At 37.1% G+C, this 15,621-nt stretch overlaps 1 protein-coding gene across 1 annotated transcript; it reads left to right on the top strand.

The window, feature by feature from the left end:
• Positions 1-1,732: 1,732 nt before the first annotated feature.
• SUCNR1 (succinate receptor 1) lies at positions 1,733-14,061 on the top strand (the record flags this gene model as incomplete). Its single annotated transcript, XM_082655266.1, is given in 3 exon segments — positions 1,733-1,807; positions 1,811-1,849; positions 12,937-14,061. Coding segments are annotated over 3 exon segments (1,068 nt in total). The 3' UTR covers positions 13,891-14,061.
• Positions 14,062-15,621: the final 1,560 nt, after the last annotated feature.

Here is a 15,621-nt window from a genome sequence, read left to right as displayed (position 1 = left end):
GTTGTGGCACGCGGGCTCAGTAGTTGTGGCTCAAGGGCTCTAGAGCTCAGGCTCAGTAGTTGTGGTGCACGGGCTTAATTGCTCCACGGGCATGTGGGATCTTCCAGGACCAGGGCCCGAACCTGTGTTCCCTGCATTGGCAGGTGGATTCTGAACCACTGTGCCACCAGGGAAGTCCCAGTTGTCATTAATTTTTTTTTTTTTTTTTTTTGCAGTATGTGGGCCTCTCACAGTTGTGGCCTCTCCCGTTGCGGGGCACAGGCTCCGGACGCGCAGGCTCAGTGGCCACGGCTCACGGGCCCAGCCGCTCCGCGGCACGTGGGATCTTCCCGGACCGGGGCACGAACCTGTGTCCCCTGCATCGGCAGGCGGACTCTCAACCACTGCGCCACCAGGGAAGCCCCCTGTCATTAATCTTTGATCTTTGATTCAATCTGTGGTGTACATCAAAAGTATTGTCATTCTGTATTGGAGGCAATCAAGAATTAGAGCAGGTTTGAATCAAAATACATAGGTTTAGCTCAGGTCCCTCTCCTTACTGATTCTGTGATGTCGAGAAAGTTAATTAACCTCTCTGAGCCTCAGTGTTTTTTAATCTGTAAAGTGAGAAAATTTTAGAAATAATAAACAACCTTGGAGGATCTTTATAAATATTCAATACATAAAGGTGCTTAGTGCAATACCTGGCACATCACAAGAATTCAACAAATTATAGAGACATTATTTCATATAAATATGCATTTATGAGTATACTTGTATTTCATGTATATATATACTTTTAAGTATATAATATAGGTAAATAAATACATATGTGTGTATACTTATAAAATATATTTTTTAGGTTTCTGAGTTTTGAGTTCTTGTATATCAGAGAAAGGGAAATACTTGGCTAGGAAGACTGGCTGCAATAATTTCTTTTGGGGCTTCTGTCTGTCACTGCCAATTGAACATTCAACTTTTATGGCATTCATATTAAATTACTACTGCCTGCACAATTAGGAACTTTTTCAGCATCATCCCAATGCTTCAAATCAAGCAGACTGAGTGTTTACTTGAGTATAAATCTAATATAATCCTCAGAAAAAGTCAGGTGTGTTTCCTGTTTGAAGTGGTAGTTATGTGTTTCCAGGTGTTATGCAGAGCATTGATTGGGATGCATAAATTGTCTTCTATTGAGGTTATCTTACTTAACTGCCACCTCTCTCCCTAATCCCTAGCTACCTGATGTATTTTTTATATGTCTCTTGTTTTTAATCACTGAAAATAAAATGGGAAATACCTTAAGCTCTAGTATCCCTTTTGATAGTACACTGACAGCATATATTCAGCTTTGCCTCCAAAATTTCAGTTTTATAGTTCCCTCAAATTTGTTGAAAACAGCTGTTTAGCTATTATATGCCCAATACAGAATTTGCCAAAATTTGCGAATTTGAAAAATGAAGAAAAAAGAGAAGCAATTGTAAACCCAACACAAACAGTGCTTTACCTTTTCTTATTATTTAAATATGCAAATGAACATGGAAATAATGAGTGTTTCTCTGTTGTTTTGCTAGTGAATGGAATAATTTCAACAGCAGTCTTTTTAAAACCTATATGTGAAATGTGTTTCCCATGAAATGAGTCATTTGTTTTGTGTCTAAACTTCTCAGGAAATTCGCTTACATGAACATCTGACTTGGAGGCTTGACTGAAGAAATTTCTCCTGGACTTTTGAATTATTAATCTTGGCTGCATGATATGCAAATCAGTCTGCACTAACTACGGCCAGCAGCACAGCACTGGGTCAGAAGCTGTGTCAAGTGGCTGGTAAAGAATTTCTGTCAAGGGATCAGGGCCTTCTGACACAATGGTAAGCTCTGATGCAACTCATGTTGTCAGGTATATAAAGTAATGCTAGACCTCCCAATAGTTAAGGGTTTCTTTTAAAAGTGTCCTGTGAACAATTAAGGTTTTAAGTAATGTTTAAATGAACTGTCTGAACTGTCATTTGTAAGTACATGTAGAACAGCAAAAGAAAGGAAGTCATAGTTGTTTCCTCATTTATTTTTTACCAAATTTTGTCTTGTTTTAATTGCCAAATACTAAATTTATTTTATTATTTTAATAAAATAATTTATTTTATTAATTTTATTTTATTAATAAATATTAAATTTATTGTATTAAATTTAATACTAAATTTATTTTATTACCAAATACTAAATTTATTTTATTAAGTACTAAATTTACTTTATAATTTATTTTATAAATTTTATTAAATTAATTTTATTAAATTTATTTTATTTACTAATGTCTTGGTAACTGATATTTCAACAAAAAGAGTAATTGGATTTACTTAAATACATATAACTACTTATAGAACGTAATTTAAAGTTTCTAAATCAGATGAAAGAATCTAGTCTATAATATTTGCATGTTCAGAAAATAATGTGTTAGAGGAAATTTTAAGACATTCCAGAAATGAAATTTAGCATTTATGTTTGTAAAAATTACATTATTCAAGAATATATATAGTTCACCAAGGAAAAAAAGAAAATTGCAGAAACTATTGCTATTACACCTTTCAGAACTTTTAATAAGTGGTGAAGTACTTTTAAAGAACTTCATTAACACACAAGTTGATACCATACTATCACTTTTTAATATCTTGATTTCTGGTGTAATTTTTGGAATATATAAAAATATATTAAAAATGAAGTCATCAATATTAAATGATTGTATATTTTTAGTGTAAATATTTTCATTCAGTTTATCAATGAAAAATTAATTTGTTTATAAATTACTCATTGCTATATAAACTTGTAGTTAAGAATTAAAATTTTATAAATGTTCTTTGTTTAATTGTGATGATTATAAGAAAAAGCAGTTTAAAAGCTAACAGACTATCAAACATATTTTTAAAGTTAAGTTTTAAAAATGTTCATTTTTAAAAGGCTGAATACAATTAAAGTGAAAGAAACATTATTCCTAAATTAAAAATGAGAACTACTGATCTGCTTATGTAAGTAAGTTGAATATTATTTATAGTTTAATACCTCTAACAGGTTTGGATATATTTTTATAAATATAATTAAAGAATTCACTTTAATTGCCAATATCTAAAGGAAAAAACTGTTAAAAATAATTAATCCAAATCAGCTATAACCTATTTATTATGATTTCTATTTCCTAAAAATTAAAAATATAACCACTACAAAGCAGGAGAGAAATATTAATTTTTCATGAGAAAAGTTCCTCTTCAACAGGAATTTTGGTTAAAGGACTAGCTTACTTCATCAATTTGTAGAATTGTGATGGCCACACTAAAAACACATGCAGCTACAAATATCATCCAATTTGAAATCTAAAAACTGTGGGTCCTGGTGAGGTTAAATTGGTTTGCAAATATTAGACAACCTTACCTTTATAAAAGCACAAATTACTAATATTGGACTTAGAAAAATTATTTTAAGAATGAAATAAATGTATCAAAAAAGCAGATTATAAAACATCATAAAGAGTATAATATCATTTTTGTAAAGATAAATTCAAGTATATATCAAAGTGTAGGAGGGTATCCAAATATTAAGAATGGTTGGTTATAGAAATTTTTGATTTTTTTTTTTTTTTTTTTGCCTATCTGCTTTTTCTGAGTGAGTGTTACATAATAACAGGTGTTTTTAAAAGTTATTCTTTAAAAAATGAATGAAGCAACCACTCGAAGCAGGACAATGGTTAGTCATTCACTTCCCTTATTCTAGTTGTGGTGTTCTTTATCCCTGCTACCTCCCTTAATCTCTCAATCCTAGTGGATGGCTCAAAAGCAGAAGAATTCTCTGTGGCATCAACATGGCCCCTACCTGCCCGAGTGGTAGCTATTGGTAGTCTGGCTTCTAGTTATACAAGTCTTCATGGATGTATTTTTCTTCTATGGCAGACAAAGCTTTAGGCTACACATAAGTTACTGACATAAGTCAGTACATTTAAGAACTGACTAGGCAGAAAGATAAGAATTATGACTAGAAAAGGAGGAAATACGAAAATAAAACAAGTAAGTTTCTTGTCATAATGAGACTTCCTATTGTCTTAATATTCATTTGAGTGTGTGCATCAGAGTTTTGAGTATTCCCAAAATAGAGTTGCCTAGAACTGAGCCTTGAGAAACTCCAATATTTACAACTTGGGCAAAGAAGGATTAGACCATAAAAGAGTCTACAGAGAGAGGAAGGAGGACAAGGAGATTGCCATGTCATAGAAGGCAAGGAAGGGAGAACTTCCAGAAATGGTGGAATGGGAAGTTGCTGGGAATAGAGTAAAAAATAATATTGAAAAATTACCAGTGAGCTAGAAACTAAAGCCTATTATTATTTTTTAAAAGACCATTGACCTTCAGCTGTATTCCTAAGAATTTTTAATATTGTACATGCTGATCTGCAGAAAAAAATAGGAAGTCCAGATAAACCAAAAGGAGAAAGGACACAATAAAAATTATCTGGAATCTCATCACTAGGGATAAAAGTATTAATACTTTGGTACATGTCCTAAGCTTTCTAAGGTTTATTAATTTCAGATGTAAATTTCTAATTTTTTTGTTAATTTTAATTTAAAAAATTGATCTTAGAAGATATATATATCAAATTTTACCTTCTACAACAATATGTCTAAATCACAGCTATCACTACTCCAGTTGCCAGTTTTGAATATTTGTCATACTATATGCAGCATCATCTTTTATAGGGAAATAGAGCAAGGAGCTTAATTTGGTGGATTTACTACTTATCTGACCTTGGAGGAAACATTTATAAAGATGTTTTGTAAACAGTCAAGTGTTTATATTCCTCTTTCCACTGAGCAAGCATTTACAGACCATCTACTTACCTGGTAGTCACTGTACCAGGTGTAAAAGGTAAACTGTGAGTAAGATAAAGTTGTGAGAAATGCTAAGAGCAAGATAAGTATACAATGTGGCGGTGAGGGGGTGCTAATTAGACTAGGGAGTCAGAGATCCTATCTTGGGAAACCCACACTGACACTGAGGTCTGAAAGAATTGTAGATGTAAGACAGAGTATGTGATGGAGCAAGGATCATAGGGGGAATATGTCAGAGAAAAATTCAATGAACTGAACATTAGGAAAGTTGTCTGTGCATTCAAAGAGCAGGAAGAAAGATGAGAAAGGAGGAGAATAATACCAGGTGAGGCTGAAGTGGAGTCCAGGAGCCAGACCATGCAAGCCTTGAAGTCTCATTAAAAATTTTGGACTTTATTCCTTAGACAGTAAAAAATTATTGAAACGTTTTGGTTGAGTAGAGTAATATGATTGGAATTTTGATTGTAGTTTTTTTTAAGATTGTTTAGCTATCATGTTGAAGGTAGATTAAAAGAGGGCCAGAGAAGATGTGAGGAGACCATGGAAGGATATGGTATAGTCCAAGATGATAGTAGCCTGGATTAGAATGGTGATGAAGGAGATGGAGCAATAGTGGTGAATTGGAGAAATATCCAGACATTATAGTCAACGAGACATGGATAGTTTAGTTGTTATTGGAGGTGAGCAACAGATGACTTCAAGGATGTTGCTTGGATATCTGAGGTGACCACCTGGGTAAATGGTGTGGCCATTCACTGAGTTAGGTGGAGGTACATCAAGACTGAGAAGGAAGTTGGAGAGCTTATATAGGATTTCTGGAGGTAGAGGTACTTCTGAGAGATCAATCCGTGGTAATAAGTATAAACCAGTAGAGCTTATAAGACAGGTCTGTGCTGGGATAAACATTGAGAGGTTGATATGTGGATGGTCATTAAAGAGAGAAAGTGGATGAGATCATCCGGGCAGAGCCTAGATAAAGAAGGAGTTCAATACTGATCCATTAGAGATATACATTAGAGATCACTTTTTGTGTCGTACATTCTCTGGGTTTGGATGATGCATAATGACAAGTATCCACCATTCCAGCATCATACAAAATAGCTTCACTGCCCTAAAAATCCTTTGTGCTCCACCTAATCATCCTTCCCTCCCTCCCCCTAAACCCCTGGTAACCCCTGATCTTTTTATTATCCTTATAGTTTTACGTTTTCCAGAATGTCAAAGAGTTGGAATCACAGAATATAACCTTTACAGATTGGCTTCTTTCACTTGGTAATATGCATTTAAGGTTCCTCCACATCTTTTCATGGCTTGCTAGCTCATTTCTAGAAATTCGGCCACCACATGGCCTCTGACTGAGGTCTCTCCCCACTAATCCATTCTGCTCTAAGACTAATCTTAAAATACCACTTTCATCACCACCTAGTGGTTCCCTGTTGCCTGTCTCAGCAAGTCTAAACAATTTGCTTCACTTTTTATGATCTTTTTATTTATTTATATATTTATTTATTTATTAAGCTCTTTATTGGAGTATAATTGCTTTACAATGGTGTGTTAGTTTCTGCTTTATAACAACGAGAATCAGCTATACATATACATATATCCCCATATCTCCTCCCTCTTGCGTCTCCCTCCCACCCTCCCTATCCCACCCCAGGTGGTCATAAAGCACTGAGCTGATCTCCCTGTGCTATGCAGCTGCTTCCCACTACCTACCTGTTTTACATTTGGTAGTATATAGAATTCCGTGCAACTCTATCGCTTCGTCCCAGCTTACCCTTTCTCCTCTCTGTGTCCTCAAGTCCATTCTCTACGTCTGCGTCTTTATTCCTGTCCTGCAACCTTGTCTTGTTCCTGATCTCAGTGGAAATGGTATCAGTATTTCCCATTGAGAATGATGTTGGCTGTGGGTTTGTCATATATGCCCTTTATTATGTTGAGGTAAGTTCCCTCTATGCCTACTTTCTGGAGGGTTTTTATCATAAATGGTGTTGAATTTTGTCAAAAGATTTTTCTGCATCTATTGAGATTATCATATGGTTTTTCTCCTTCAATTTATTAATATGGTGTATCACATTGATTGATTTGCCTATATTGAAGAATCCTTACATTCTTGGGATATACCCCACTTGATCATGGTGTATGATCCTTTTAATGTGCTGCTGGATTCTGTTTGCTAGTATTTTATTGAGGATTTTTGCATCTATATTCATCAGTGATATTGGTCTGTAGCTTTCTTTCTTTGTGACATCTTTGTCTGGTTTTGGTATCAGGGTGATGGTGGTCTCGTAGAATGAGTTTGGGAGTGTTCCTCCCTCTACTATATTTTGGAAGAGTTTGAGAAGGATAGGTGTTAGCTCTTCTCTAAATGTTTAATAGAATTTGCCTGTGAAGCCATCTGGTCCTGAGCTTTTTTTTTGTTGGAAGATTTTTAGTCACAGTCGCAATTTCAGTGCTTGTGATTGGTCTGTTTATATTTTCTATTTCTTTCTGCTTCAGTCTCAGATGGTTGTGCTTTTCTAAGAATTTGTCCATTTCTTCCAGGTTGTCGATTGTATTGGCATATAGTTGCTTGTAGTAATCTCTCATGATCCTTTGTATTTCTGCAGTGTCAGTTGTTACTTCTTTTCATATCTAATTTTATTGATTTGAGTCTTCTCCCTTTTTTTCTTGATGAGTCTGGCTAATGGTTTATCAATTTTGTTTATCTTCTCAAAAAACCAGCTTTTAGATTTATTAATCACTGCTATTTTTTCCTTCATTTCTTTTTCATTTATTTCTGATGTGATCTTTATGATTTCTTTCCTTCTGCTAACTTAGGAGTTTTTTGTTCTTCTTTCTCTAATTGCTTTAGGTGTAAATTTAGGTTGTTTATTTGAGATGTTTCTTGTTTCTTGAGGTGGGATTGTACTGCCATAAACTTCCCTCTTAGAACTGCTTTTGCTGCATCCTGTAGGTTTTACGTTGTCTTGTTTTCACTGTCATTTTTTTTCTAGGTATTTTTTGATTTCTCCAGTGATGTCTTGGTTATTAAGTAGTGTATTTTTTAGCCTCCATGTGTTTGTATGTTTTACAGATTTTTTCCTGTAATTGAAATCTCGTCTCATGGTGTTGTGGTCGGAAAAGATACTTGATACGATTTCAATTTTCTTAAATTTACCAAGGCTTGATTTGTGACCCAAGATATGATCTATCCTGGAAAATGGTCCATGAACACCTGAGAAGAAAGTGTATTCTGTTGTTTTGGATGGAATGTCCCATAACTATCAATTAACTCCACCTTGTTTAATATATCATTTAAAGCTTGTGTTTCCATATTTATTTTCACTTTGGATGATCTGTCCATTGGTGAATGTGGGGTGTTAAAGTCCCCTACTATGATTGTGTTACTGTCGATTTCCCCTTTTACGGCTGTTAGCATTTGCCTTATGTATTGAGGTGCTCCTATTGAGTGCCTAAATATTTACCATTGTTATATCTTCTTGGATTGATTCCTTGATCATTATGTAGTGTCCTTCTCTGTCTCTTGTAATAGTCTTTATTTTAAAGTCTATTTAGCCTGATATGAGAATTGCTACTCCAGCTTTCTTTTGATGTCCATTTGCATGGAATATCTTTTAAAAGCCCTTCACTTTCAGTCTGTATGTGTCCCTAGGTCTGAAGTGGGTCTCTTGTAGACAGCATATATATGGGTCTAGGTTTTGTATCCATTCAGCTAGTCTATGTCTTTTGGTTGTAGAGCTTAATCCATTTACATTTAGGTAATTATCAATGTGTATGTTCCAATTACCATTTTCTTAATTGTTTTGGGTTTGTTATTGTAGGTCTTTTCCTTCTCTTGTGTTTCCTGCCTAGAGAAGTTCCTTTAGCATTTGTTGTGAAGCTGGTTTGGTGATGCTGAATTCTCTTAGCTTTTGTTTGTCTGTAAAGATTTTAATTTCTCCATCAAATCTGAATGAGATCCTTGCTGGGTAGAGTAATTTTGGTTGTATATTTTTCCCTCTCATTACTTTAAATATGTCCTGCCACTCCCTTCTGGCTTACAGAGTTTCTGCTGAAAGATCAGCTGTTAACCTTATGGGGATTCCCTTGTGTATTATTTGTTGTTTTTCCCTTGCTGCTTTTAATATGTTTTCTTTGTAATTTTTGACAGTTTGATTAATATGTGTCTTGGAGTATTTCTCCTTGGATTTATCCTGTATGAGACTCTCTGTGCTTCCTGGACTTATTTCCTTTCCCATACTAGGGAAGTTTTCAACTATAATCTCTTCAAATATTTTCTCAGTCCCTTTCTTTTTCTCCTCTTCTTCTGGGACCCCTATAATTCAAATGTTGGTGCATTTAATGTTGTCCCAGAGGGAAGGGCACGGATGCGGGGCGGGCCTGCAGCGGCAGAGGCCTGCATGACGTTGCAGCAGCCTGAGGCTCACCGTGCGTTCTCCTGCGGAAGTTGTCCCTGGATCCCGGGACCCTGGCAGTGGTGGGCTGCACAGGCTCCCCGGAGGGGAGGTGTGGATAGTGACCTGTGCTCGCACACAGGCTTCTTGGTGGTGGCAGCAGAAGCCTTAGCATCTCATGCCCGTCTCTGGGGTCTGCGCTGATAGCCGCCGCTCGCACCTTTCTCTGGAACTTGTTTAGGCGGTGCTCTGAATGCCCTCTCCTCGCGCACCCCAAAACAATGGTCTCTTGCCTCTTCGGCAGCTCCAGACCTTTTCCCGGACTCCCTCCCAGCTAGCCGTGGTGCACTGGCCCCCTTCAGGCTGTGTTCATGCAGCCAACCCCAGTCCTATCCCTGGGATCCGACCTCCGAAGCCCGAGCCTCAGCTCCCAGCCCCGCACGCCCTGGCGGGTGAGCAGACAAGCTTCTCGGGCTGGTGAGTGCCGGTCGGCACCAATCCTCTGTGTGGGAATCTCTCCGCTTTGCCCTCTGCACCACTGTTGCTGCGCTCTCTTCCACAGCTCCGAAGCTTCCCCCCTCCGCCACCCGCAGTCTCCACCCGCGAAGGGCCTTCTAGTGCGTGGAAACCTTTCCTCCTTCACAGCTCCCTCCCACTGGTGCAGGTCCCGTCCCTATTCTTTTGTCTCTGTTTATTCTTTTTTTCTTTTGCCCTACCCAGGTACGTGGGGAGTTTCTTGCCTTTTGGGAGGTCTGAGGTCTTCTGCCAGCGTTCAGTAGGTGTTCTGTAGGAGGTGTTCCACGTGTAGACGTATTTCTGATGTATTTATGGGGAGGAAGGTGATCACTACGTCTTACTCTTCCACCATCTTGAAGGTCTCCTATGTCTTGTTTTTAAGACTGACAAGATGAGACTGTCTAAATGCTGATCAAAAGGATGCAGTTGAGGTGGGGAAGCTGAAGAGACAGTAAAGAGACAAGACGGATAACGTGTAGGAATCTTGAGAATTTGGGAATGAGTTGGATCTGGAGTAAGCCCAGAGGAATAGATATTCTCTGTTGTCACAGGAAGGAAGGAGGAGAGGACAGTAACGGAGGAAGGAACCAGAGAGTGGACACCCAGTGGACGGGCTCTGTCTCAGGGATTTGTAGGCAAAACTCATCCATGATGAGTAGGACAGAGGTTTAAAAAAATTGGAAAGGTATGACAATTAAAAATGTAATAAGTCGCGGGCAATGTGAGAGAGCAGTAGAATCACATAACGTCAAACACAGAGTGAAACCAATTTGCTTGGTTCTTCAGCATCGTTCAATGTGTCTGCTGCCTGAGGAAGTTTCGATCTAGCTTCTTCTAGTGTTGGACTTTGTGGCAGGTTGCCATGGAAAGCCTTGAGGAGAGGAATTTAGAGGAATCTCAGAGGAATTTAGGATGTTTTAAAGTAAGTGATTAAAAATAACTTATCAAAATATTGCATTTATCATATCTACAATTCCATGAATTATTTTTGTAAATAAAACACTCTCAAAGTAGCAGCGATCTTGGGAACTCCCTAGCAGTCCAGTGGTTAGGACTCGGTGCTTTCACCTCAGGGGAGCTCGGATCAATCCCTGGTTGAGGAACTAAGATTCCGGAAGCCTCGTGGCACAGCCAAAAAAAAAAAAAAAAGTAGCAGTGATCTTCAACTGAAACAAAACATTTGAATTTGACAAAAATCAATAAAAGTTCTCCAGATGCCTTCATTACAGAAAATTCTGCTCAATGTTTGCATGCGTCCCAGAAGAGGCAGTTCAGATGCATTTGTTCTTATTTTGCTCTATTTACCAAAATACTATACTAAGAGAATCATTTGATTGCAACTAACACTCCGAGGCCTATTTGATAGGAAATTTTTAGAAAATTTTATTTTCAACCTTGCTTGTTTCTTACTAGAAATAAGTAGGATTTAATATTTCAAAATGGCAATCCAGTACATTTTTAAGAAATTCAATTCTTTAAATAGTCTATCCGACCACAAATAATCTTGCCTCTTTAAAGAGAGAAAGTGGCAGATGAGCAAGACTTTTGAAGTTTGAATGAATCAGATTGCTTATTTTCATGGCCCCTATTCAGAAGGGGCTATGATTGTGGTCTATTACTAAATGTATGACCTTTCAAGACTCAGTGACTTTGTGTATAAAGTGAAAGTAATAACAATCCCCAGTCCCTTATGTCACTGTATTAAATGAGATCATCCTCGGAAAGTGGTGAGCACAGTGCCTAGTACACTATAAGTTTTCAGTAAATAGTGGCCACTGGTATTGTTATTACTAATATTTTCAGCTTCATATTTTAAATTTTTAAAATCATGTTTTAACACTGGAGTTGTACAGATTCTATTAAATGTTAAGAATACTATTTTGAGCACTATATTTGTTGCTAGGTCTGCCATAACAAAATGTTTTGGACTGGGTGGCTTAAACAACAGAAACTTATTTTCTCACAGTTCTAGAGGGTAGAAATCCGAGATCAAGGTGTCGGCAGGTTTGGTTTCTCTTGAGGCCTCTTTCTTTGGCTTGCAGATGGCTGTCTTCTGACTATGTCCTCACATGGCCTTTCCTCTATGTGCATGCATCCCTGCCGTCTCTTTCTCATCATATATGGACACAAATATATATGATCTCATGTAACCTTAATTACTTCTTTTAAGGTCCAGCTCCAAATATGGTTAAATTCTGAGGTACTGGGCTTTGGGGCCTCACCATAGGAATTTGTGGGGAGCACAGTCCATCCCATAACAAGCATGCTGAAGTATGTAGTGAAAGATCACTGCGTGTGGTGCAATAGGCTGAAGGTCAAATTCTGGCTCTGGCATTTGGTGACCTGTGATTAGTAATTTAATTCTTCAACCCAGGTTGTTCTCATGTCTAGTAGGATGGAAGTGGGATTGAGATAAATGGATTCTTCTGAAAATTAGAGATAATATTTGTGATGTGCTGGGCATATAACATGTCAATAAATATGTTGTCTTGTTGCAAAAAATTTTTAAAAACTGGCGTTGTGTTTTATAAACTTAAAACAACAAGCATAATCCTTTGTCAATATGAAAACATAATCAAAGCTATTAATATTGCAAGACTAGAGTTATAAGAATTCCTGTTTCCTCTTCTAGGTTATGGTTCAATTAAATTTAACTCAGAGGATTTGTTGAACAACTGTGATATGCTAGGGACCACAGTCAATCCTGAAGACACACATTGAATTTGACTCTTCACTTACTTCACTGCACTTTCTCTTGGCCTCCTTGTGTTTGTCAAGTCCTCTATGCATGTTTCCACGTCTGCGCCTTTGCATGTGCTTTTCTTTATGTTTGATACTCTTTATCATTACCTGATATGCACTTATTTATTTCCTGATTTTTCCCGAGAGTATAAATTATTTGAGATGAGGAGCTTTGTTTTACTCATGGCTGTGATCCCGTGTCTAGCATATAGTTCAAAGGAACTCAATAAATATTTGTTGAAATAATATATTAGTGATATATATGTACATGATTATGTTTGTATACATATGCACTCCTTACTAACGTAACCAACTCTCTGCAGTTCAACTTTTAAGTGTTATTTGATGATGATGTTGATGCTGCTGAAGTTCTGCAGTTTTATCTTCAGTCGTAGTCTAGTGATTCATCCTTATATTTTCTCTCTCTCTTCTTTAGGCATGGAATGCAACTTGTGAAAACTGGCAGGCAGTGGAGGCTGCTCTGGAAAAGTACTACCTTTCCATTTTTTACGGGTTTGAGTTTATTGTAGGAATCCTTGGGAATACTGCTGTTGTTTTTGGCTACATCTTCTGCCTGAAGAACTGGAACAGCAGTAACATCTATCTCTTTAATCTCTCTATCTGTGACTTGGCTTTTTTGTGTACCCTCCCCATGCTGATGAGACAATATGCCCAGGGAAAATGGACATATGGGGATGTGCTCTGCATAAGCAACCGATATGTACTTCATGCTAACCTCTACACCAGCATTCTTTTCCTCACTTTTATCAGCATTGATCGATACATGCTCATGAAGTATCCGTTCCGGGAACACTTCCTACAAAAGAAAAAGTTTGCTGTTTTAATCTCTTCAGCCATTTGGGGTTTAGTAACCTTAGAGCTCCTGCCCATACTTTCTCTTATAAATCCTGTTGTAGCTTCCAAACACACCAACTGTACTGATTATGCAAGTTCTGGAGACCCCAGTAACGTCCTCATTTACAGCATATGTCTAACCTTCTTGGGGTTCCTCATTCCTCTTTTTGTGATGTGCTTCTTTTATTTCAAGATTGGTGTCTTCCTGAAGCATAGGAGCAGGCAGCTCTCTACTGCTTTGCCCCTTGAGAAGCCTCTCACCTTAGTCATCATGGCAGTTGTGATCTTCTCCGTGCTTTTCACTCCCTATCACATCATGCGAAACGTGAGGATTGCTTCACGCTGGGGGATCTGGAAGCAGACCCCATGCACTAAGGCCACCATCAACTCCTTGTACATTGTGACTCGGCCGTTGGCCTTTCTGAACAGTGTCATCAACCCTGTCTTCTATTTCTTTATGGGAGATCATTTCAGGGAGATGCTGATGGATAAACTGAGATACCTCTTCAAGTTCCTTACATCCTTCAGAAGGTGAGCTCACGGACTAACATTTTCATTCAGGGAAAACTGAGGTGCTTGTGTAACAGATTGTTTTACACAAGCAGCTATAGGCCAGTTAGCGTTTGATAACTCACAGACGTAAATCAGAGAGGGTCACAGATTTGACCCTGTTTTAAAGGCATGTTGGACCCAGGGTGTGTGAAAAGGAGAGGATGGGAAGTATTTATTGGTTTCGTGACCTAAGCATTGAAAGGAGTCGGACTAGCACCGTCTAATGTTTGAGCACATAAGTCCAAAATTCTAGGTGTTATAAGACCTTCTCAATCAGTGTACAAGGAACAGAAGCTGGATGAAGCAGCAAGTTGCCTGTGTTTAATCACTGGTCAGATTGTAAAAAAGACAATTTTGTTGGCACCATTCTGTATGTTATTCATACAATCTTATAACTTTGTGTGAGAACCAAGTAATAGAAGATTGGTCATATGCTATTAAATATTGTTGCTAGGAGTGCTCTTGAGCATATTTAGAGTAAACAGCAACAACATGAGTAGAAAGCAATATAACGAGTTCAAGGATGCCTGTATTTCTTTATGTTGATCATGAATTGGGGTCAAGTTGTAATTTTAAGCCCTTTTTTATTGTATGGTTTTTAGTGAAAAGAATCCTATAAAATAAAAAGAGCTGGTTTAATAAAGAGAGCAATATGAGACGGTTTAATAAAGAGAGAGACATATTTGAGCTTGGATCTCAGGAGACTTGGGTATAAATGATTTTATGCGAATGCTAGAGAGAGATACCAAGGATAACTGCAAAAATTCCAAAGTCATAGAACAAAGCACCTACCAGGAAACCCAAAGCAAGACAAAACAAAACAAAACAAAAGTGAGCACACTGTTTTTATAATGAGTGTGCCATCTGGCATTTTATGATCACAATTTGATTGTCAGTGCATGGAAATATATTAAGTTCATTAGCCTTCCTGATCTTGATTAAGTAGTAAACTTTAAAATATATTAATAACATAAAACCAGCAAGTAAGAGGAAATGAAATGGTAAGACCAAAATTTGTTGGGTTATTTTCCCTTTCAGAAGGAAAAAAAAATCACGGTTTTTCCACCTCCCCACACACACTTTTTTTTTTTTTTTGGTAAGCAATGGGATCATTTACAAGGACAACTTTATCTTGAGAAAGTGACTCACATCTTCAATGAGACATTTCCATAGAACATTACCTAAGACCATTGGAGGGAATGTTCTAAACAAAATGCACTATATGAACTTGCAGAATATATGGAACATTTATGTATATATCAATATAGATTATCTCAGGAGGGCTACTTAGACACCATTCCATGCCACAAAACAAATTTAGGGGAAAAAAATGAGTGCTGCATTAGCTATCTGAAGTCAAAAAGTATCACATAATAACTCACTTATTGCATGTAATAAAATGTGTGCATGGCTACATGTGTATGCTCTTTTCCTTGAGGCCATTAGCTGTAATGTGAAGGATAAAATAAGCATTATGAGAGCAAAGACATAAAATTCCATTGTCCTTCCTGTTTTGAGATACTCTGGTAATATTATATTCTGACATTCCAAAAACCCAAAATATTCCCATTGAAATACTGTAAAAACACATTACCCACAAAGGATTTGTTTTCCTACCTAACATTAGGCTTTAAAATATTTTTTCATGCTTTGTCTTTATTATTAATATTTTTAAAATGTCAATGTAATTTTACAACTGCCTGATAGTTAATCT

This window comes from Grampus griseus (genome assembly GCF_964374135.1).
Source record: "Grampus griseus genome assembly, chromosome: 5".
NCBI classification, from domain to species: Eukaryota; Metazoa; Chordata; class Mammalia; order Artiodactyla; family Delphinidae; genus Grampus; species Grampus griseus.
The sequence above is the reverse complement of the archived record's forward strand: the minus strand, read 5'-3'. Positions and strand labels throughout refer to the sequence as shown.